The sequence below is a fragment of the Aulonocara stuartgranti genome, assembly GCF_965226115.1.
Source record: "Aulonocara stuartgranti genome assembly, chromosome: 4".
NCBI classification, from domain to species: domain Eukaryota; kingdom Metazoa; phylum Chordata; class Actinopteri; order Cichliformes; family Cichlidae; genus Aulonocara; species Aulonocara stuartgranti.
In genome coordinates this window covers 18,894,990-18,917,252 of record NC_138942.1, presented here as the reverse complement: position 1 = coordinate 18,917,252, position 22,263 = coordinate 18,894,990, and the positions used below count along the sequence as shown (strand labels likewise).

Genomic DNA, 22,263 nt, shown 5'->3' with positions numbered 1-22,263 from the left:
TCATTTGCAGTTTCTGTCTTTACCTATTTTTAAAGAGGTTTATTTGAAAAAAAAACAAAAAAAAAAACAACTCAAGCAATTGGAGTTAGCACAAACTCCCATAACAGCTACTGGTTGACCCGTCATGACTAGCACTGTTCTGAAACGTGTCTGGTTGTTTTCGTAGCTGGTCTGAATGAGGTAAGGGAGTATCAAAAAAAAGAAAAAAAGAATGAATGAATGAATGGAACAAAAAAGAGATACGTCGTGTGCCTGCGTCACCTACTCCCCACCTGCGGAAGGATATTTTTGACTGAGAATTGTAGTTCCGGGATCTGGCGCTACTTCCCACGATGGAAAAGGAACTGGGAAAGCCTTACAGGGCGTAAGAATACGTCGGAGTTACACGTCGCCACTAGCAGGTGCACAGTATTGGGAAGTCTTACGTCCGAGGCGAGAGATGGCAATGGCATAGCATATGGCGTTTTCTCTTTAAAACTATAGGGGAAAAACGAAAAGGCACGTCCTCCAGAAACCTTAGCGTGCGTTCGCTAGAATAATGTCACGGTAAGTTAATCGGACAGGCCTTCCGTGGTACACCGTTTTGCACCTAACTACTAGCTAAAAGCTAAACGTAGCATGTTTGGCTAACAGCTGACAAGTCAATATGAATGTATGAGCGTTAAATTTCATGGCTTATTGTTTGATAACATTTGTGGTGTTGACCAAATGTGTTGTCCCTGATGGGGGTGTTTTTTAAGGAAAGAAAATGTTGTGTTATTGTCTCGTAGCTGCAACTGACGTCAGCTGGGGGTTTGACGTAACAATAATTGAATCATTTCTGAGCATTGTGCTTCATACATATCTTTAAGTTAATAAAAAAAACTGAATATTCAGTGAGATTTGTGTGTGTGTGTGAGTCGGTAGCATCACGTGTGGTCTACCATTAACGTTTCAGCATTTCTGGGTCAGCTGAACGGTTTAACGATGACACATACAAAGCTGACAGATGCTGCAGTCTGTACCAACACAACAGATGATTTACACTCAAACGTGCCTCGTAGTGCTATCAGACGCAGGAGAGTCACTTGTTGCCTTATGCATAACCTTATGGCTTACTGACAACAGAGCTTGGGTGTTGCAGATAGATGTTGACAAGAGTGATGCAGTGCTTTTTTGTCATACAGCGCCTATTCCCTGCAGGTTCTTGCCTTACACTCCATTGAAACGAGGAAGTAAGGGTATTTAGACGGGAGTTTCCAGCACTTTCACTCAAAGAAGTGGCCTTCCACGAGCATCCCTTTGCGTGTATGTGTGCGTAAGTCTAACTGAGACTATAATTAGATGCGATGCATGCCAGTGTGTAAGAGGGGAGACACACACAGATGGACTGCCAATGAGACTGAAGGTGTGCGCCTGTCATTCTTCAGCCAAAGCTAGATTTGTTGGGCACAAGGCAGAGATGCTCTGGCATACACCGACACCCTTTTTTTTTCTTCTTCTTCCTTTGGTGAGGAGGCGACATGAGTCACCAATGTTGTGGTTAGTGAAAGGGACAGCTGGGGGAGGTGTAAGGGGAAGTGGAGTGGGTAGAGCTGATTGGGCAGGCTGATGGGGCAGCACAAACTCTAATTAGAGTAGAAGTAAGAGCTTCCTTATAGTGTTTAAAAGGAAGGGCTTTGCTGTGCACGATGCATACTCTTGGCCTGTTTGCACAGCAGGATGTTGCTTGTTGGTGTTCTTACAACAGGGTGTTGACCAGTGTGTGTGCAAACACTTGTGAGTACAGCCACACCTCCGCAGTGAAAAGGATGTTATTTTGTTTGGAGAGGAAAAAAGCATGAAAGACCCTTTGTTATAGGTCCAGGAAGGTCCTCAGATGAAGTGATTTGATTTGTCTGTGCTGTTTACATCCTTGGGAGAACAAAACTGTAACAAGTTAATGATTTCCATTTATCACATGCATGTGAGAGCATTAACTTCCAAGTCACCTTAGTTCTGTTCATTTCCTGAAAGTTGTGACTTGTTTCTGCCCAAGTTTTGCCTTTCTCGACAAAATCTAAAATACTCGATGTGTTTTATTAATCACATGCAGAGTCACAATCGTATTTTATGTATCCGTGTTTGCAAACTTGGTGTTCTTCTTTGTAGTATAGAGCGCATTCTGCGATGACTCTGAGAATAAGGATTGATATTATGAGAATAAGGATTCATAGTGGGTTACTCAGAACTTGCTCGTTATGTTTGTTTCGGGTTTGCGGACGAATTTTGCTGTCAGATTACTGATATGTGCAACAGTTTGCAGGATGGATTTTGTAATGTTTGGTTTTCTTTGGCAGGTGTTTAAACTGTTAATGTTCTTGTAAAGGAGATGCTCTAAAATCCCAGGCCTCCCTCAGTTAGACAGAGTTTCCCTGAAAACACTTGGCCGTCCTCCAGACCTCAAATTGATTTCTCATCTCTTAAGTCCTAAATCTCCCTTCATGCCGCAAGCCTGCTGCTAGAATGAATCATTTTGGCAGCGTGTTTGCATGCAGGCGAGCCTCTTTTCACAGGTTATGGTTGTAGTTGCTTAGATTCCAAGTAGTGGTTTGTCTTACTGATATACTGTATTATTTCTTCTCTGGGGCAACAACTCGTTTGTTGTATTTGCCCACAAAACATCTATCAAACACAAACCATATATAGTGTTTTACTATTTGTATGCAAAAGACAGAACTGAGACTTGAAATCTTCTTAGATGCTAATGGCAAGAATCCATCATTTTAGAGGGATATTTGAAGTTGTCCAATAACCATATATCGGCCATTACACATACATCTTCCTGATATGCCTATGTGACTTGTACTTTGTTAGAAATGCTGCAGTGATTACTTAGAAAAATTGAGCCAGAATCATCGCACAATTACTCCAAGAATAGTTTTCTAGCTTTCTGTTTTGTAAAGGGTAAAATACAAACTGCATCTTTTCATTAAAGTCAGATTTCATCACAAATCCTCCAGAAAAATGTTGGGTTGTTCCCAAGCACAGTGCTGTTTAAATGTACACACAAAGGCTGTAAATAAATCAGTGTCCTCTAGACCATTCTGACTTTAGAAAAATGTCCTTTTATTTTGTTGTTGATTGTTTTGTTTTATAGTGAGCAGAATCATGGTCTGAATGCCTTAAGGGCGAAACATATACAGACTCTCTGTAGACTTCTCTTGTTAATCTTTTTGTTTTATTTATTTATTTTATTTTATTACATTGTTATTAGAGTGGATATTATACCGGAGCAGACAGTGGGTGAAGGACAGGTTCACCCACTGCAGTTACATAGTGTGCAAAGTGTGTGAACCTGAGTTAAAGTTGTGAATATTAACCTGTGGAAACACCATTGTTAATGATAATATCTAAAACACAGAAAGGCTGTACTGAGGTTAACAACTTTGTACCAACAGTTAGATGAGATCATGGTATTTGTCGCAGTGCTGTAGAGGGATGGCCCACTTTGCTCCCCTTCATTGCCAATATTTGCCATGTAATTTATTTATATGCTTAAACAGTCACTTTTTTAGCTTTAATGCAAAGGCTAAAATCTTGCAGACAAAAGCTCATAAATACATGGTATGTTAAGTCTTTGTTGTGTGTTTGTAGGCGCAAGTCATTTTATGGTTTTCTCACAGAATGTTAATTTTACCCCAAGATGTGCGCTCTACATTTAGAGCATCACAACACACATTTGTACATACACAAAGAGTTTAGTAGAATAGTTAGCCTCTGGTAATTACAGCAGTCATATTGCCTTGAAGAGAGAAACAAGAATTCTCTTTATCTCGTGGTTTTTTGTTTTTTTTTTGTTTGTTTTTTTGTTTGTTTTTTCTCCTCTCTGTGTTTGTGCCGAAGCTCTGCATGTCCTGGAGTTCGTTCTAGAAGAAGGGGCACTGCCTTGCTTGTTACATTGTTGTTGGTCTGTTGGACAATTTCTTTGTACTTGATTGGTTTGAAGAATGGCGTATTTGTTTAGCAGTTAGGTAGGTTTACATTATAGTAACTTGGATAGCATCAAAATGGACTGAGGTCCTGAGTAACTGATTATGGTATCCGAAGGATTTCAAACATTACAGTTGCTACTGAAACAGTGAAGACAAACACATTTATAATGTCTGCTAATTTGATGTGGTTAGTGGTTGTAAAGGTCATTTATGTGTCTGGAGATTTTCCCACAAACATACGGAGTGCTGTCAGCTGGAGGACTGACTAGCTTCAGCATCGTTCTGAAATATGCAAATGTTGACGATCTAAACTGCCAACTGATTCTCAGCACCTGTTTCTTTCCTATAGAGTGGCTATCTGCTGACTTGTTTACTCCCAGGTGTCCCACCATATTGAACTCAATCATCAAAATGTCAGGTATATTTGCAAAATGTAATTTCTTTGCAGAACTTTGGAGTGTGTGTGTGTGTGTGTGTGTGTGTGTGGATTTAGCAATAGAAAGATGGATATAATAAGACCTTTTTTTTTTTTTCTTTTTTTCTTTTAGGTACCTACACACCAGCTCCTGGTGGGCCATTCTCGGCTCTTACCCCAAGCATGTGGCCCCAGGACATTTTGGCCAAGTACCATCAAGTAAGAATATGGTTTCCCACATTGTTGATAAAACAAGTTTCTTGAGAAATCGAACATTTCAGATTTTAGAAATTGAGAAAAAAATATTAAAGGCTGTCACACATCTACATCCATCTTTATTTAGTTTTCTTCAACAAAAAAATGGACTAATCAAATGCTTGCTGCCTACTTCAGTTAAAGATGTGAGTTGTGGAGGTTAATAAAGAATATATTAAAAAAATTAAGTGCATTCAAGGTTATGGTCCCACAGTGAAAGAGGGGTGGAATTCCCTTTAGTGTTTGCCCAAATCAAAGTGAAATAAAAGTTTTTGATTGTGTATAATCCATGAATTGGTTTGGTATGAATATCAGTAGACTTATCGTTTTTGTTTTCTGTGTTCTATCAGTTTCATTATCAGGTATTTACGACTAACCTTAAATATTTAGTTTTTAAATCACCAATTAAATAACCCACAGGTTTGTATATAATGTATCTGAGGTTACTTTTAAATTGAGAGGAAAAACGTAGTTAAAATGTGTTTTTGTGCTGCCGGTTTATATCTAAAACATCTACTGTAGCCTGTTTGGGCAACGGTAACGTTGTTCAGCAAAAGTTACCATGGTGATCTCATCAGTTTAAAACACTGCTCCTTTAATGGCACTGAAACCATTAATCTCACTTCTTTATAGCCACGTTTGTTTGATATAGTCATGTTTCTACTATGAGATGTTCACCGATTAAATGCATGTCACTGTTTTGTTTCTGTAGAAAGACTCTTCACAGCAGCCTGAACTCCAGTATGATGAATTTGGCTTTAGGGTGGACACAGAGGGTATTTCATTTATCCATGTCTTCTCTTTTGCTCTCTCTCATTCACACACAGACAATTCTTTTCTGTCTTAAAACTTTTTTATCATCATTTGGTGAATCGCAGTAGGGAAAAATTTTGTTTTTTAGATATGAGCATAGTAGCTCTATTATGTAGGTGAAGTGCATGTGATCTCAGGGTTTTTCCAGCCTTGACCTATTATGACAATGAAGAAGGCTATTTATTGAATCGTCTTTGAGTGTGTATTTTGAGTTTTAAACCCCAGAAAAAGGTTTTGTTAATCTATCAGCCAAATTTTAGTGATTTTAAAAAACAATCCAAATACACACAATTATGGTTCCAATGTCATGAATGATGAAAGCAGAATTCTCTGCTTCTCTGAAGTGTGCTGGTTGACAACTCATGCAAAAGTAGACTACTCTCTCCAGTCCTCCTGGAGACTCAGCTGAGTTTGTTTTAAGTGAAGCAGCTTTCATATCTCTGCAGTGAATGCCCACAGTATTGTAGCTGGTACCATTTTCCATTATTTTGTTCTCCTTAATCCAAGAGTTTGTAAGTTATAACAATTTTAATATAGAGCCTGCACAGATAACAAACTAAAGCTGAAGTTAAGGCTGAATATATTACTTTCTCTTAGATGGTGGGGAGCCTAAGTCTTGGCTGGGCACTGAGGGCTCGCCCCAGCGTGAAGACCCCCAGCAGCGACTGCGTTGGCAAGCCCACCTGGAGTTCACCCATAACCACACAGTAGGTGACCTGACCTGGGATCTTATTGATCCTGTCCTTCCACGCTCTGAGCGTTTGCATTCCTTGGTGCTAGGAGGAATACCTCATAGTATGAGACCACAGGTAAGCTTTACCATCAGTGTTGTTTCTTGTAGCATTGACTAGAAGTCTAAAATACTGTTAAAGCAAGCTAGTTATATAGTGATGTTACTGAAACATCGTTTTTTTTCCCCCTCCTCTCCTAGCTTTGGATGCGTCTGTCTGGAGCCCTTCAAAAGAAGAGGACCTCTGAGATCTCTTACAGAGAAATCATCAAGAACAGCTCTAATGATGACACCACAGTTGCTAAACAGGTAAAATGCCTAACTGTATAAATGTGTGAAGACTTATTATTGTAATTATTATTATTAAGTTCAAAAAGTACTGCCTAAACACAGTCAACAAATCTGTCTGACACATTTGGAGATTAGACTTCAAGCATTAGGGTGTTTTGCACTATTTTTCTTCATTTGCTCTGCAGAATCCTTAAAGATCTTTCAAATAATAATGGGATGATCCCATCTTAATCTTTTGTCCCTCAGATAGAGAAGGACTTGTTACGGACTATGCCAACCAATGCGTGTTTCAATAGTCTGACCAGTGTTGGAGTGCCAAGGCTGAGACGTGTACTGAGAAGCCTAGCATGGCTCTACCCTGACATTGGGTACTGTCAGGGCACTGGCATGGTAAGAACACATACATAGAGAGTCTGTCTGATCAGTTACATTACTCAGAGCAGCTGATTCAGCATAGAAGATATTCTCCTCTTTACGCTCTCATTGTTTCTCATATCTGTCTCATCCATCCAGGTTGTTTCCTGCCTGTTGCTCTTTCTCGAGGAGGAGGATGCACTATGGATGATGTGCGCCCTGATCGAAGATCTTCTTCCTCCATCTTACTTTTCCTCCACTCTGCTGGGCGTTCAAACGGATCAGAGAGTTCTCCGCCAACTTATTGTTCAGTACCTGCCGGCCCTTGACCGCCTTTTGCAGGAGCATGACATAGGTAGGATCAAGCATCAAGAAAGATGATGAGAGTTTAGTCCTTGGGTTGTGGAAAAAGGGTTGTGAGTTGCACCCTATACTGTACATTGTATACAGTAGGTAACATCATCTTCTTTTTTTGAACATCCAGAGTTGTCACTGATCACATTGCACTGGTTCCTGACATCATTTGCCAGTGTGGTGGATATCCGTCTGCTCCTAAGAATCTGGGATCTGCTCTTCTATGAAGGGTCACTTGTGCTTTTCCAGGTGACACTGGGCATGCTCAAGATTAAGGTTAGCCACAGTACTTCTGCTGAATCTCAATAGCCTCTTGCAGTTTGTATTTTTCTTGAATGCTTTACATTTATTGTTTTCTTTAGTCGGTGTGTGCAGTTACCAATTAGATTTTTTTCTTTGGGGGAGAGCAATTAGGATGGAAGATTAAGCCATCATCCTAATCCTAATCTTATTTAATTTACTTCTTTACTCCAGGAGGAGGAACTTGTGTCATCAGAGAACTCTGCATCCATTTTTAATACTCTTTCGGATTTGCCGAGCCAGCTGAGAGACGCACCTGCAGTTCTAGGGGAGGCTATGAGGCTAGCAGGGACACTCTCCCAAGAAACTCTGGAAGCTCACAGACACAAGCACCTAGCCTACATCCTAAATGAACAGGCACAGCTCAGCAATGGCAACAACACACCACTCAACACCAATCTCAACAAGGTCAGTCATTATAGTATTGGCATAATTTATTAGTCATGTGGTTTAGACAGGGAGAGTAGGAGTTGTATATTTACTTCTAAGAATTTTGTTAAACAAAAAGAGGGGAAAAAATTGAGATTTTATTGATAAATGTTTAGGTGGTGAGGAGGCAGTCGCTGCGCAGGAAATCCACCCTGACCTCCCTGCTTTTTGGGGAGGATGAGGCAGAAGCTCTGAAGTCAAAGAACATAAAGCAGACTGAGTTGGTGGCCTCCTTGCGAGAGGCCATAACCCGCATTGCAGAGCACTTCCATTGTCTGGATCCACGCCACTCCAGCACTGTGAGTGTTTATGTCCTGTTCTGAACTACCAATCAACCAAAATAAACAGAGCATCAGCCATGCTGTACTTTCATTTGCTGTCTGTAGCATTATAATACTTCCAAATTGTGGAATTAATTTTAAGATTATTATTTTCTCACATTTTGACTTCATATCGATCCGTTCCATTTTTTCTGTCTAGGATCTGACTCCAGACTACTCCATGGAGAGTCATCAGCGGGATCATGAAAACTTTCTTGTGGTATCTCGCAACCGACGGAGACGAGCAAAGGCTTTGCTAGACTTTGAGCGTCATGATGATGATGAACTGGGCTTTAGAAAGAATGACATCATCACTGTGAGTCATAATTTACAGAAATGCTGGCAAAAAAGAAGCACAGCTTTAACGCCGTCTGGTCTCTGTGTCTCATCCTGCTGTATTCTTCTGTCGCTCAGATTATTTCGCAAAAGGACGAACATTGCTGGGTTGGTGAACTCAACAGCCTTAGAGGTATGTGGGATTTAAAAAAAAAAAAAAAAAAAAATATATATATATATATATATATATATATATATATATATATATATATATATATATATATATATATATATATATATATAAAATTTTTTTTTCTATTTTTTTTTTCTATTTTTTTAATATAAAGAGCTCTTTTTTTTTAATATAAAGAGCCAAAAAAGTTTTATTGATCTAGCACATTTAAAATTTTAAAAAGCTGATCCAAAGGCAGATGTATTTACATTCCACATTTAAAAATGAAAAACAAAGTAAAGAATTATACAAGTGATAATAATAAAAATGTGCAAAATAAGTAAAATTGTGTAAAAGATATAGGATAAAATTATAAAAGGAATCAAGTTAAAGTAAATGCATAAGTAAAATGTAACAATAGAAACAACTGATATAAAAGATCAGTAAGTAATTATCTGCTGTATGATAAATTTTGTCTTTAACAGGCTGGTTTCCAGCAAAGTTTGTTGAGATCCTTGATGAAAGGAGCAAGGAGGTATGCACATTCTTACGTTATTCTCTTAATTAAAGCTAAGCACTTTGAAATTGTCCAGTTAGCTGATGTTTCTTCCAGTGTTCGATGTCATCAACTATGCACCAGGTTTTGTCTTTGCTTCTTTATTATTGTAATGTCCTGACTGTCGAATCATACAGTGTCTTCAACAGTGATTGACGATCTCGTACATGTCTTCAGTACTCACTAGCAGGTGACGACTCTGTGACAGAGGCAGTGACAGACCTGGCCAGAGGGACTCTATGTCCAGCTCTGAAGGCTATCTTTCAGCATGGTCTGAAGAAACCATCTATACTTGGAGGGCCATGTCACCCGTGGTTATTCATAGAGGAGGTAGGAAAACGTTTTGTCATCATAGTACCATGTATCACACATGCGTCTGTCAAACTGACAATTTAAATTAAATCCTCTTCTTTTTACTCAGGCGGCCAGCAGGGAGGTAGAGAGGGACTTCAATTCTGTTTACTCAAGGCTAGTCCTGTGTAAAACCTACAGGTGAGGTGTACATAAAGTGTTATTCTTTGCTATATTAACCCAAATTGTAATGTTCTCCACGGGCCATCAGGGATGCACTTGACTTTAATTAGCATTGCATGATGCTTTGTTAAGAACATAAATGGGCCATTTACCGTTAACTGTGTGCTCAGTGCACTGTGTGCTTTTTGCACTACTGCTAGTAGAGATTTGGAAGTAACAAGTGGTTGTCTTTGGGATTTACCAGGTTAGATGAAGATGGAAAAGTACTAACGCCAGAGGAGCTGCTTTACAGAGTGAGTGAACACTCTATTTATTAATAACCAAGTGTTTTGTCAGTAATATGAGGCTTAGCTTCTAGTCTGTAAAGTTGCCGTGTAGCACTGAGGACTGATAAAGTGCATGACTGTTTCCCTTTGATTACCTTCTCAGGCAGTGCAGTCAGTCAACATGAGCCATGATGCAGCACATGCCCAAATGGATGTCAAGTTTAGGTCTCTTGTGTGTGTTGGCCTGAAGTAAGTTTCATCACACATGCATGTGGAATTGAAATCATCAAAGTCACTCTGTAGAATCATATTTTCATACCGAGTCTGTCTGAATCTTAACATGTTTCTCTTCAGTGAGCAGGTGCTGCACTTATGGTTGGAGGTGTTGTGCTCCAGCATGGCGGCTGTAGAAAAATGGTATCACCCATGGTCATTCCTTCGTAGCCCCGGATGGGTTCAAATCAAGTGTGAGCTCAGGTCAGTCTGCTCAAATCATGGATGGTTACCGAGTGTTAAATTCTTGAAGTTGGCTGTATCTTATCCACGAGCCATCTTTTGCATTTTCCACACAGAATTCAGTCGTGTAAAAACAGGAATATACATGTGAAAGAAGCTTGAAGGGTAAAAGTTAAACAAAGTGAAGCTGTGTATCAATCAGGATAATGATTAACAAACTTGTTTTCTCTTCAGGGTCCTGTCAAAGTTTGCCTTCAGTCTCTCCCAAGATTGTGAGCTTCCCGACAAAAAAGAGGTGAGTCAAGGAGCATGTGACAGCTTCTCAATATAGAGCGGTTGTGAGCCAGTCTTACTATCAAGGACGACTTGTTAGAACTAAGTGACGAAAAACATTATGACTTATACTGTTTCAGAAGTCTGCTATTCTGAAAGCAGAAGTTATGGAAGTGCTGGTTCAGCATCACCTCTTTAGTTGGGATCTCTAGGTAATGTCGCTCATCAAACTATCGGTAGATTCGCGTAGGTATTAGTGTTCTTTGTCTTCTTTTACCCTTCATTTTCAGAGTGAGGTGGCACATTTGTAGAATAAATCTTTGAAAGAAGAAAATTTTCCATGTCACTGTAGAAGTAGACTAGAAATGGCAGTTGCTAGTGCTATTAGTGACACGCTGCCATCTCCTTCCTGCAAGTCAGACTGTCTCCTCTGGGGGGAAAAAAAGCTGCATCTCTATAAGATCTACTGATTTCACTTCTATATTATTATGCTGACTGTAGATACTATAGTCATCATGTGCGGTCAGTATCATGATTTTTTTTTTTCCCCTTCAGACTCCAGATGGTAACTCGTTGTGTTGTTTTGTTTTGTTTTTTAATTAAGGCAATATTCTTTTAGGCAGATAATAAAACATATTTTCATTAAAATTGCTGATTAGTGTTTCTGTCAGGTGATGCATTACTAACTTTTGACTTCAAGTAAAAGCTTTCCACATTTCATTTATGTCCCAGGAAAAGGAGCAGAAGCCACTGAAAGAGGGAGTGCAGGATATGTTGGTGAAACATCACCTGTTCAGCTGGGACATTGATGGATAAATGTGCAGCAAAAATGGCTGAAACCTACAACTTGGTCTCAAAGTCATAGCTTAGCCCTTTTTTTGTTTTTTTTTGTTTGTTCTTTAAATGTTAAAAAAAAGTGCAGAGACAAGAAATCTAGACACTACTGTCAGCCTGCTAAAAGAAGTGACTACTTCACCAACCGGTTCACCCTCTCATCCTGTGTCAGTTTTGGACAATGGTAACACCCAAATGACTGAAACTCAACTGGCTCGTGTTGGCTGAAGCATGTGCACATCATTGTACATAATTTAAACGGATCAATACCCAGTACTGGAGGTTTCACTGCAAGGTTTAAAATACATATATATCTAATATATCTATATAAACATCTTGCACACTCCTGCCACAGAAAGAGTTTGGACAGGACAGACTACAACATATGACCGAACAGCATTTTTTTTCAGTACCTGAAGCTCATGGTGCATGAGTGGGTGAGAAATACAATCTATTCTTTTGTTCTGCTCATAATGTTGCCATGACGAAAGTTTTTGTAACCTTATCCTAAATTTCATCCTCATCATCCTTTAAAGATTTAAGGCCAAACTAGAACATTACTAAACACAAAGCTGTAAAGTTACAAACTATTTTCAAGTGGAATGTATTTTACCTCAGTATCACAAATTCCACAAAATACTTCATTAAATGTTGCACATGCCAAGTAAAGCCTTGTGAAGTTGTGATATAAAACTATGGGTATGTGTGCTACCTAAGCAGTGGTAGTAAAACGTCTGTCTTGTATAATATAATGTACATGAAGCAGATAATTTGTGTTACACCTATATATGTATAAAAGATAACTACACATACAAGTCTATACTTTGTAATGTTTTTTTGTATATGCTTGTGACTATATGTACCATTAAGGCAATTCAAACATAGGACTTTTTATCTGTATTTTACCAGACTGATCTCTAGCTTTGACATAAACATCCAGAAATAAACTGTATCAAGTTCAGTGAGCTGTGTTACATGTAATGAAACATGTTCATTACTGTTTTTAAGACAAAGGTTTTGACTTTGTTCTTTTGATTTTTATCCCTTAGACTTAAAGAAAATACTTAGAGCTGTTTCTTAGGTCTACATGACTTTTTACTTAATTGTCAAACTAACAGTTCTTTCTTTTCACTAATATCATTTACAGTAAATAATATTTCACCAATCCATAAGTCCTGCTGTACAAAATTTAACTAAAGATTTACTGAAGAAAAACATCTATTCTCCTGGCAAATCATTTTTGCAAAACATTGAGTTACCCCACATTTCTTCTTTTTACTTTGCTTCCAATGAAACAGACTTAAACTTTTCTGAAATGGTCTTGAGCAATAGTTTTGCAGACATAAAATAGCCAACAAAGTGAATCCATCAGCCAAAGGTTTGCAAGGTGTGCAATCTGTCCTTAAGAAGATTGACAAAAGGGGCACAAAAGAAGTGGCAGGTCTCAAAAATGACAACAGAAGAACAGTATCTGAAAGTAATTTTTCTGAACTAAGAGGGGAAAAAATTCCAGCAAAGACCTGACAGGGCTAGAGTTGCATTTGGCTCTGCAGTTGATTCATCTACTGTTCACTGAAGCTTCGTCAGAAATGGTCTCAAGAATCGCTGGCTGTCAAGAAGCCATTTTTGAGGAAGGGAAACTGGCAGAAAAAGCCTGGGGTTACACAACAACTGGACAGAAAGGCAGTGGCAACAGGTCTGATGGAGTGATACCTGCACATTTGAAACGTTTGGTACATAGGAGGTCTGGAGAGAGGCACAACAGTGAGTGTCTGCAGGCATCTGTAGAAACTGGTGGCAACTGTAAGGATTTGACCTGCACTTCAGCCAGTGGTGTAGGGGATCATGTCAATATTGATGGATTTATAAAGCATTAGTACCATCTGGAAAGCATCTGTCAACAACCTCAACATAACAATGATTTTGAATACAGTGCCCCCAAAAAAGCACATCTGGATAGAAAAACACAATAGAATGCTGTCAGTCATGGATTTTTCTTCCCAGAGCCCAGGCCTCAACATAGCTGAAGCAGTGTGGGCTTGTCTTGATGGAAAATGAGGGGTTACATCCATGCAAATAATATTACTGCAAATAATGTCAGAAATATTGAAAATATGGAAACACAATAGCCAGCACTGTTGAAAAGTTCAGTAAACTGTGTTTATTAATGGTTCTTTTCTTGTAGCAAGGGATTTAAAATGTCACAATATGTCTACAGCAACAAGCCATAACACATGGGATATGAGAATTACAAGTAGCACTGCAAGTACGGCAAGTATTACAATCAGTAGCAGCTGCTGAAGTGAGAAACTGTGCTGTATTGGTACTAACACTATTATAAGGTTTGTATATAGACCGACGATGGAAGAATGACACATACTACTGAATCTAGGTGTGCAAGTGAACTTATCTCAAAAGATAAAGACCATCCAAGAGTAAATGTTCTGCATGTCAAATAAATAATTATAAAACAAAACAGCTTATATTTTCTGTATACCTAGAATCTTAAATCAACTCTGCTACATTTGTGATTTGCATACATTTTGTACATCATTCCAATCTGTAAAACTAAGAGGCAATTAATGCTGTATAAATAGTACAACTGTTTATCATTGCAAATACACAGGGAATTCATGGGTGTCACTAATAGCTGCTCGTAAATATAGGTATTGGACCCTTGTCTTGGGTTTATCCTTCCTCCCTGCCCCTGAAACTGAGCCAGAGGACTGTTTTCAGACACGCATAAAATATGGATAAAATTAAATATATTCATCATCCTGAGTGAGGCTAACCTCAAAAACCACACTGCTTTCAATCACCCAAGCCATTCGAAATGGTAAAGGCAGCTGATATTAAATGCTTAGGAGGTGTATGCTTTTAGTGTGAGACATACCCCTCTGTGTTCCCTTTCAAAAATAATTAAATAAAAAGTATGGGACCTGGTGTAAAAAAAAAAACAAAAAAACAGAAACCCAATAAAACTAAAAAAGGCGAGGAGTAATAAGACTGAGGAGAGTGTCTTGCTCCAAACATCTGCTTCCTTCATGGTGTGTGGAATGAAGACACTTGGTGGAGTGACAGGAAGAAATGGGACCCGTGGGCTTTTCAGCAGCTCCCTATCCCCGATGAGGAAGGCGCTGCTGTGGGGTTGGTGCTGCTGTTCTGGCCTTTTCCTTTGTGCCTCTGGCCACCCCTTCTCCTTCCACCACCTCCAGACTTTGGCTGTAACGTAGATAGAACGAAACCGCTCAATAAGGCAGTCGCTGCACTGCATCACAATGCCAAAAACAACAACAAATGCAAAGACCAGAGTCCAGTCTCCACAATTCAGCCTCACTGTTGCTTTTGTTTTCTGTCAACACAGTTTACCTTGTTCTCTTTGTTGCCCTCCTTTAACTGAGGGTCATCATCTCCCTCTCCCTTTGAGAGCCAGCCACGAAAGCAAAGGAGATGGAGAGAGTGTACAGGAGTGATGTGGGTGAGTTAAAATTTAGGGTGAAATATTACAAAGCAGTGTATAGATTCACAGACAAGATGTTACATGAGAAAAAAAGAGGAGGAGGAAACAGAAGTTAGAACAGCAACTTCGAGGTAAGTAATCAGAATCTGAAGAAACGCAGGAACTGCACTACTGCGCACACACAGAATTTGTACATACAGCATACAGCTTTAGTACTTTTAATGACTTGTGACTCACCGGTTGTGTCGAGTTGGAGGCTGCCGGTTGAGCTGCTGCTCCCACGTCGTCACCGGCCACCACGGTGCCGTCCTCTTTTCGCGGCGGCGCCTTTTTGGTAGACTGCATTTTGATTTGTGGCGGTTTTGAGTTTGATGGCATGTTATTGGTGGATTGCAGCAGCTGAAAATGATATGAGACAACACGTTAGTTCCAAAGAACTATCTGTGAGCACATAAACCTACAATGATTTCTACATTTTGGACATAATCTTAATATTATTTCCAACTACAGCTTTAGAACCTGGCTCATGATCCTCAGATCGCTGTAGCATTAACTCAACATAAACCTTCAGCTTCCAGAAGGCTTTGCTACCTTAGTGATGGTTCCTACAGCTTTGGTGCGCCCCTCCCTGAACACAAGCCTCTGGTCACAATGCAGGTACTCGGGGGTCTTGATGAAACGGAAGTGGACTGAAGCCTTGTCGCCTGTTCGTAAGCAGTCTCTGTTCATGGACAGGATGGTGGCAGTCTGCCTTATGCTGCCACAGTGGACTGAGTGTTGGGGAATATATACATAAAGGAGAATGAATTGATGCTTACTGTGGTTGTAAAATGACCATTTCAGTCCCATAACATTTATACATACAAATGTTCAATGTCATTTAGAAACTTTGCTATAAATCTTTGCTGAAATGTCCTGCCTTTGCCTTAAGGTGACTCTAGAAACACACACAGAGCGTGTCACTGCTACTCACCCATGGCCTGGTATCTCGGGGATATTGTGGTGGGATGATGCAGCACCAGGATCTCAGCCTCAAACTCCCAAGTTGCCTGTGGGTTTAGCCTCGGGGACACCATTACCATGCCTTTCCTTATGGACGAACGCTTGATCTTTGGAAGGAAGCATATGACAAAACATGTCATCATTTTCACTGCCCTTCTATTATCAAGATGAATAACACTTTTCAAGACCAGCAATAAGGCCTAATGAGTAAAAAAAAACTGCTAACATTTAACTGACCTATGCAATGCCAAGCATCTGCACTAGACAGTGGATGATTTTATTATTTCTCTACCTTTTTAAGAGCAAACGAGGCAGTCTGGCCACCTCTGACCTCCTTCACAGGCATTCTCTTACGGTGTATTGATTTGACAGCAATAGAGATGAAGCTCCCTAGAGGATCGGGTCCCAGCAGCATGGTGTCATTCAGGCGTATGAGCCCACGTAAAGTAGTTCCCGATACTACAGTTCCCACACCCTAAGACATAAACAACACATGACCTGTTTTTTTGCATTAAATTTACATGATAAAATACATTAGGGAGAGCAGTTTATCAGTGTTCATAGTACCGGTACAGAGTAGGTATCATCTATTTGAAACTCAGCAGGCTGATCGTCCCGGTAGGATGTCCTGGAGGAAAGCAGGTTGAGAAACATCTTAAGCAGGTCCATGTTCTCACCGGTCACATTGGAGATCTGAAAGATGGGGCACATCCTGGGGGTGCACAACAAACACACGTAGCTTACAGTGAGACATTGTCTTTCTGCTGCTGAATCTCGCAACAACAGACCCAGTACCTCTCCGAACTGAAGTTTGAAGCGGTGACTATGACGTCGTCCTTGTTCTGTACCAGGACAGGAATTTTTCTACAGCCTGGGGACTTCAGTAACCTCTGCAGCAGCTTTAGGGTCTCTGATAGAAGGAAATGAAGAACACACAAGTTATTTAGTTGTTACTGTAATTTTTTTAGCACGTGAAAATGCAGATAAACAGCATATAAGCTAATAGAAGATGTATTTTTTGCATAATAAGGAAATATTGCAAAGCAAATAAAACCCCAGAAGGCTTACCTTGCAAGATGTTGGCTGGGCACATGTCTATCTTGGTTACCACTACAAACACAGGCACGTTCAGAGCTAAAGCCAGGCCCAGGTGCTCTTTGGTCATTCCTACGATACCTGCGTTACTGCCCACCTGGAAAGGAAGGGAAAAGTGAATTTTATTCCTACACTTGTATGAAAAAGAAAAAAAAAGAAAACGATTTTTGGGACATCATGGATATTGTACATAGACACGCACACCATCTTCCCTCCCCCTCCCCCTTTCTGACCATAAGCATGCAGAAGTCTGGAAGGTGTCCTGTCATCCCAAACACTGTGGTCTTGAGGTATTTCTCATGGCCGGCCAGGTCTATGAAGGTAATGACCTTAGAGGACTTCTCACAGATTTTGGTCCAGTCCAGACTTCCTCCATGACTGTCTGGTTTATTCACCACCTGGGAAGCAAGTACAATAACAGAAATCCTATGTAAACATACAGTCTTTCATCTTCCATCAACATTTTCTGTAGATCCTCCATATTACTATTAACGTTCACCTCACCAAACTCATTTCTTCTCACACTTATTTTAACAGTCAACATATTTCAGCACCTCATGACTCAATATATGAACCATCATTAAAAACACGAGTCATTTTCAGAGTTACACTTCTTTTAGAAGTAAAGCACTGAGCATACACACTCACCTGTCCCTCTTGGTCAAACCCCAGGATATCATTGCCCACACTGCTGGTCCTGCCACTCTCCATCTCATGCTTGTGTCTGAATAGTTTCTGGCGGGCAAAGCCCCTGCCGTTGTCCAGCTCACCATGTGTTAATACTCCCAGCAGAGTACTTTTACCAGCATCCACATTGCCCACCACTGCAACCCTGAGAGACACAAGGATACCATATAGGTTGAAAAAAGAGCCCTGGATGCTTCAGGGAACAGAATAGAACTGAACAGAATAACTTTCATTGTCCAAACTGGTGGAAAACTGTCAGTTATCAATTCATACTAAAAACTGATAATTATCAGCACACATTCATACACACACATGCATAAACCATTGGTAAAGTTATAAAAATATATTGCAGCTTATTATTCATCATACTAATTGAATTTGGTACAAATCATCCTCTATATAGCTTTTTACAAGCCAGAGGCATTCTATAACATTGACCTGAGTGCAATTCAGATTCAGTCCAGTTTGTTCCTACTTACCACAGTCAGGCTACCACACCAGACTGAGTATTGAACATGAGGACGATTTCAATCAAGCTGACATTTACTCTTTCCAAAACGTATTCGCTAACTTCAAAGCCTCTTAGCTTCCTCATAAGAAACAGTCTCTGACTAACTTTCTTATTGATGTAATCAGCATTAGCTGCAAAATGTAATTCCTTATCACAATGTTTTCCCAGATACTTAAACCTATTAATGACTTCCACAGACTGAACAGAAAATGAAAGACCTGTTTTAGGGCCTGTGTAATTCAAGACAGGCTCTTTTGTGTTGTCAATGTTAATCAACAAATAGAGAGATTTATAGCATTCCTCCAACCTACGCAATGATGCAAAATCATCAGGGTTGGTATTCCTATGACCGGGACCAACAAGAGTTATATAATCAGCATATTACACCAGCTTCATATTCCCATCCTGTAGCTGTACATCATCTATATAAAGAGAAAATAACAATTGGGATAAAACACACCTTTACAGGTTCCCCGTATTACAAATTATTTCATTAGACAACATGAGTAATACAGACCTTCTGCGAACAATAAATTTCAAAATATCTAATCCACTGTTACCCTCTTATTATTTGTTCTTGCAATAAAATGTGTCCTTGTATTAAAGGCTGAAGTCAGATTGACAAATATAATCCTTCCCTGATCAGCTGTTTGCTGTAAGCGATGTGTAACTGTATTAAGTAGTATCAGTGCAGCGTCTTTTGTGATCCTTTGTGACTTGCATGCTAACTGCATACAGGCCAACTGATCCATAATAGCTGAGGTGAGGTGTTTTTTAAGCACTCCCTCCATATAATTAGACAGCACACGGGTCAAAGCCACTGGACAAAAGTCAGTAAGGGATTTGGAACCCGGCCCTGGGATTGGTTTAATTACAGAAATCTTCCATCATCATCACACTATCATGATCGTAGCTTATGTATGTCTGTATGTTTGTTCCCAAAATCCTCCTAGATGAAACCTGGGCTGTAAACCACCTAGAGTACCAATATTCATAACATCTACAAGGTGATTTATGACTATTATTATTATTATAAATATTTAGCTTAAAATAAACATTTCTTTAAATTTCCTTTAAAATTCTCAGCTGTAATTGTACCAAGTGTGCATCTGACTTTTTCCACACCCGAGGGGCCTCTGGGTTTTTTCAGTAGTTTATCTGATAAAAAATTGAAACAGTCTGGTCAGGACACATGTCACCTGTACTGAACACACTGTGCACTGTTGAAAGTAAGTGTGACTTCATTACTGCTCACCTGACCTCCAGGAAGTCCAGCTCACCCACACGCCTCCGTATCAGATAGTCACGTACCAAACCGGCAGCCTCATTGCGCTCCCGTAGAGGGATCAGGTCAGCATCTAGCTGCTCACACATGGAGTGAACTGTGGCTACTGAGGCCTCCATATCTTTCTCATCCAAACCCCAGTCACCACCATCTGCACAGGAGGAGAACAAGAACAGATGTGTTACAAACTGTTACAGAGTGAATAGGTGAAAAGGCGGAAGAGAGAGACTCGTAATTTACACTACAGTATCCTTGGAATTTGGACAAGGGCTTTTATATATCTCTCACCTGAGCCCATTCCAACCACATAAATAGTCTCTCCACATCCCTCTTCCATCCTGTCTCGTAGCTGCCGAAGTAACGAATCATACTGCTCTCCATTTGGGCTAACAAGTGCCAGCTATTGGGTTCCAGAGAGGGGAAGAGAGAAAACATAAAGAGTAACACTGGCCATGAAATTGTTAAATCAAATATTCTTCTTCTAATAACAGTTAATAACAGTCCCGGGAGAGACTGCATCAGGTAAGGTTGTTTAAAAAAAAAAAAAAGAACAGGCATTGAACCAAACATTATTACTTATTTGGGACATTTTAGTTTCACTGGAGGACACTCTCATACCCTGTAAGCAAAAAGAAATCTGAAGGGAATGGCAGGGTCGAACGCATCACCCAACATGCAAACACAGCTGCTTATTTTCTCATGACATACCGCAAGGTTACATGAACACAGTGTTGTTATCCCTGCTGATATGGACCTAAAAACACTTTGAAGTGCAATGCTATTTGTATAAGAAGAACCTGCTTGTTTTATGTTTATTTGTTGTGAATGTTGGCCTGAGTGTGTAAGACCTTGGGAAGAGTAGCTAAGGATGAGCGTGATGCTCATGGGGACCCTGATTAAACAAACATTTTTTTATTATTATTTGCTAGTTTTTGTTTCTATCTTTAAAAGAAACCAGAACAAACACACACAAAATGAAATAAGTGAACTATTGAGGAAATGTAGTTTAGGTCCAGTAGTAGCAGAAACATACTTTACTTAGTGGCAGTACATTGCTTTCCCTTTAAGGGCGGGTTACAAGTGTAATAGTACTATCATACTTTATACTAAGAGATATGCATTTGGAGCTACAAGGGCTGTGTTAAAGGCCTGCTAGATGAATAGTACCCAGTGGACTGGGTTATTGAGAAGTTGCTACACAGAATAGCATATCAGTTGCTAACATGCTGAAACTATCAGGAGCCAAAAGTCAACAAGGGACTGCCTACCTGAAGCAACTCTGTGCAATGTGTTTATGGGACCAAAAAACACCATTGTAACGTGCAATTTAATACCTGTGGGCAAAGACATGATTGCTTTCACTCAAACATTCCGGATTACGTCAGGCCAAAAACTCTTTTTTCATGCTACAAGTTTCGGTATTTAAGAGCAACTTTCAGTTGATCAGAATGGTTCAGCAGCACATATAGCTACAGCCAACAATATATATCATAGGTAGACATTATAGGCAAAACATGTCGGGTATTTTAGCTGGTACCCTGGAAAGCCGACCATATTATCTCATTGTTCTTTATTATCCCGTATGTTTTTGTTTTGGGTTCACAAACCGTTAATAACAGATGAACCATATTCACTTGTTTTGAGAAGTGCTTCTATGTCCAGCTAACGTTAGCGCCGGGCTCCGCTGCTATTTTAGCTGGAACTGCTAACACTTGCTAGCTGTTTAGTGTCAACAAAAGCAGCTCGGTGTCCAGAAAAATCACTCGTGTGTTATATTTGGTGCTTAAAAATACTCCGTAGCTATAAAACGTTAATTACATAGCTGTAGAGGAGAGGCGCATTATTTTTCTCATTCATTCATTCACTGACAGCAGCAGCTAGCATTAGCTTGGCGAGCTTAGCTTTACCTTGCTAGTAAAGTCAATCCCCCGATCCTCGGGCTCGCCATTGAGCACGTCTCCATCCTCGAAACACTCATCCCCGGCGTCGTCGCTGCATCCTCCACGGTCTGGAGCAAATATACTCGCCGGGACTAAAGCATCGGCCAGCGGTACGGAGCCTGGGCTAATGCCTGGCTCATGCGCCGCCGCTATTGATGCCATTTTTATGCCAACTTTGCAGTAATAAATTGCAGGTTTTCTAAACTGTTGTGATGACGGCTGGCAGGCAAACACACACACATATACACACTAACCGGTGCACCTCGAGCTGTCAATTCCAGTATTAGTTAGATATTTGCTACGCTACAGTTAATGACGTTAGCAAGGGTCTCACCGCGCTTTAACTAACATTAAAATAACGCTTACTTATGTACCGTCTGTCCGCGTTTGAAAATGAAACCTACCAGCACCTGAATATTAAAAAGGAGGGCGTGGATAACCGTGTGTTTTGACATCATATTCACCAGTAGAGTTGAAGTCACTGGGAAAATGTTAACAGTGGACCAATACCAGTGAGGGGGTCGTTCATATGATTACAAGCTGGATCAGCCCCTCACACTCAGAGGGCAACAGGGCTCTAATAGCACGTATTCCTGAATTACATGTGCAATAATAACAGTGTGCAATACACATACACTTCTTCTTCTTTTTTATACTAAGTTAATATACTGTGTTGTGTTGTTTGTTGCGTTGTGATGTGTCATATCGTGTCGTGTTGTGTTATATGTAGTGCCGACGTAGGACAGTTTTCCAATTTCATTG

At 39.9% G+C, this 22,263-nt stretch overlaps 2 protein-coding genes across 4 annotated transcripts; one reads left to right on the top strand and one right to left on the bottom strand.

The window, feature by feature from the left end:
- Window positions 1–297: 297 nt before the first annotated feature.
- On the top strand, window positions 298–12,482 carry sgsm3 (small G protein signaling modulator 3). Its single transcript, XM_082531699.1, has 21 exons — window positions 298–546; window positions 4,303–4,371; window positions 4,502–4,587; window positions 5,336–5,399; window positions 6,034–6,245; window positions 6,368–6,475; window positions 6,704–6,847; window positions 6,971–7,166; window positions 7,296–7,441; window positions 7,640–7,873; window positions 8,011–8,193; window positions 8,375–8,530; window positions 8,629–8,683; window positions 9,148–9,197; window positions 9,396–9,548; window positions 9,640–9,710; window positions 9,937–9,985; window positions 10,122–10,207; window positions 10,313–10,435; window positions 10,649–10,709; window positions 11,420–12,482. Exons 2-21 carry the CDS (start codon window positions 4,365–4,367, stop codon window positions 11,501–11,503), a joined length of 2,268 nt encoding a protein of 755 aa, XP_082387825.1. The 5' UTR covers window positions 298–546; window positions 4,303–4,364; the 3' UTR covers window positions 11,504–12,482.
- Window positions 12,483–13,656: 1,174 nt separating this feature from the next.
- Window positions 13,657–22,031, bottom strand: gtpbp1 (GTP binding protein 1). 3 transcript variants are annotated; one of them, XM_082531702.1, is made up of 15 exons: window positions 21,469–21,556; window positions 20,830–20,895; window positions 19,850–19,961; window positions 19,532–19,712; window positions 17,727–17,910; window positions 17,312–17,476; window positions 17,052–17,175; window positions 16,779–16,893; window positions 16,551–16,695; window positions 16,276–16,458; window positions 15,955–16,090; window positions 15,573–15,751; window positions 15,219–15,380; window positions 14,891–14,941; window positions 13,657–14,743 (listed from the first exon to the last, which is right to left on the bottom strand). In XM_082531702.1, the coding sequence occupies exons 3-15, from the start codon at window positions 19,896–19,898 to the stop codon at window positions 14,627–14,629; spliced, it is 1,791 nt and encodes a 596-aa protein (XP_082387828.1). In that variant the 5' UTR covers window positions 19,899–19,961; window positions 20,830–20,895; window positions 21,469–21,556; the 3' UTR covers window positions 13,657–14,626. The 3 variants fall into 3 exon arrangements, with proteins under 3 accessions (XP_082387828.1, XP_082387826.1, XP_082387827.1); XM_082531700.1 differs by lacking the exon at window positions 20,830–20,895 and having other exon boundaries at window positions 21,469–22,031; XM_082531701.1 differs by lacking the exons at window positions 14,891–14,941; window positions 20,830–20,895 and having other exon boundaries at window positions 21,469–22,029.
- Between the last annotated feature and the right edge of the window lie 232 nt (window positions 22,032–22,263).

Excerpts from the sequence above, each read along its gene's own strand:
- gtpbp1 (XM_082531700.1), bottom strand. The coding sequence starts at position 21,663 with ATGGCATCAATAGCGGCGGCGCATGAGCCAGGCATTAGCCCAGGCTCC. Across the intron at positions 19,713-19,849 it reads TGTGGTTGGAATGGGCTCAG|ATGGTGGTGACTGGGGTTTG; the intron begins GTGAGAGATATA and ends CCTCCTGTGCAG. Across the intron at positions 15,381-15,572 it reads CTGTAGGAACCATCACTAAG|CTGCTGCAATCCACCAATAA; the intron begins GTAGCAAAGCCT and ends TATCATTTTCAG.
- sgsm3 (XM_082531699.1), top strand. Across the intron at positions 8,194-8,374 it reads ATCCACGCCACTCCAGCACT|GATCTGACTCCAGACTACTC; the intron begins GTGAGTGTTTAT and ends TTTTCTGTCTAG. Across the intron at positions 10,208-10,312 it reads CTTGTGTGTGTTGGCCTGAA|TGAGCAGGTGCTGCACTTAT; the intron begins GTAAGTTTCATC and ends GTTTCTCTTCAG.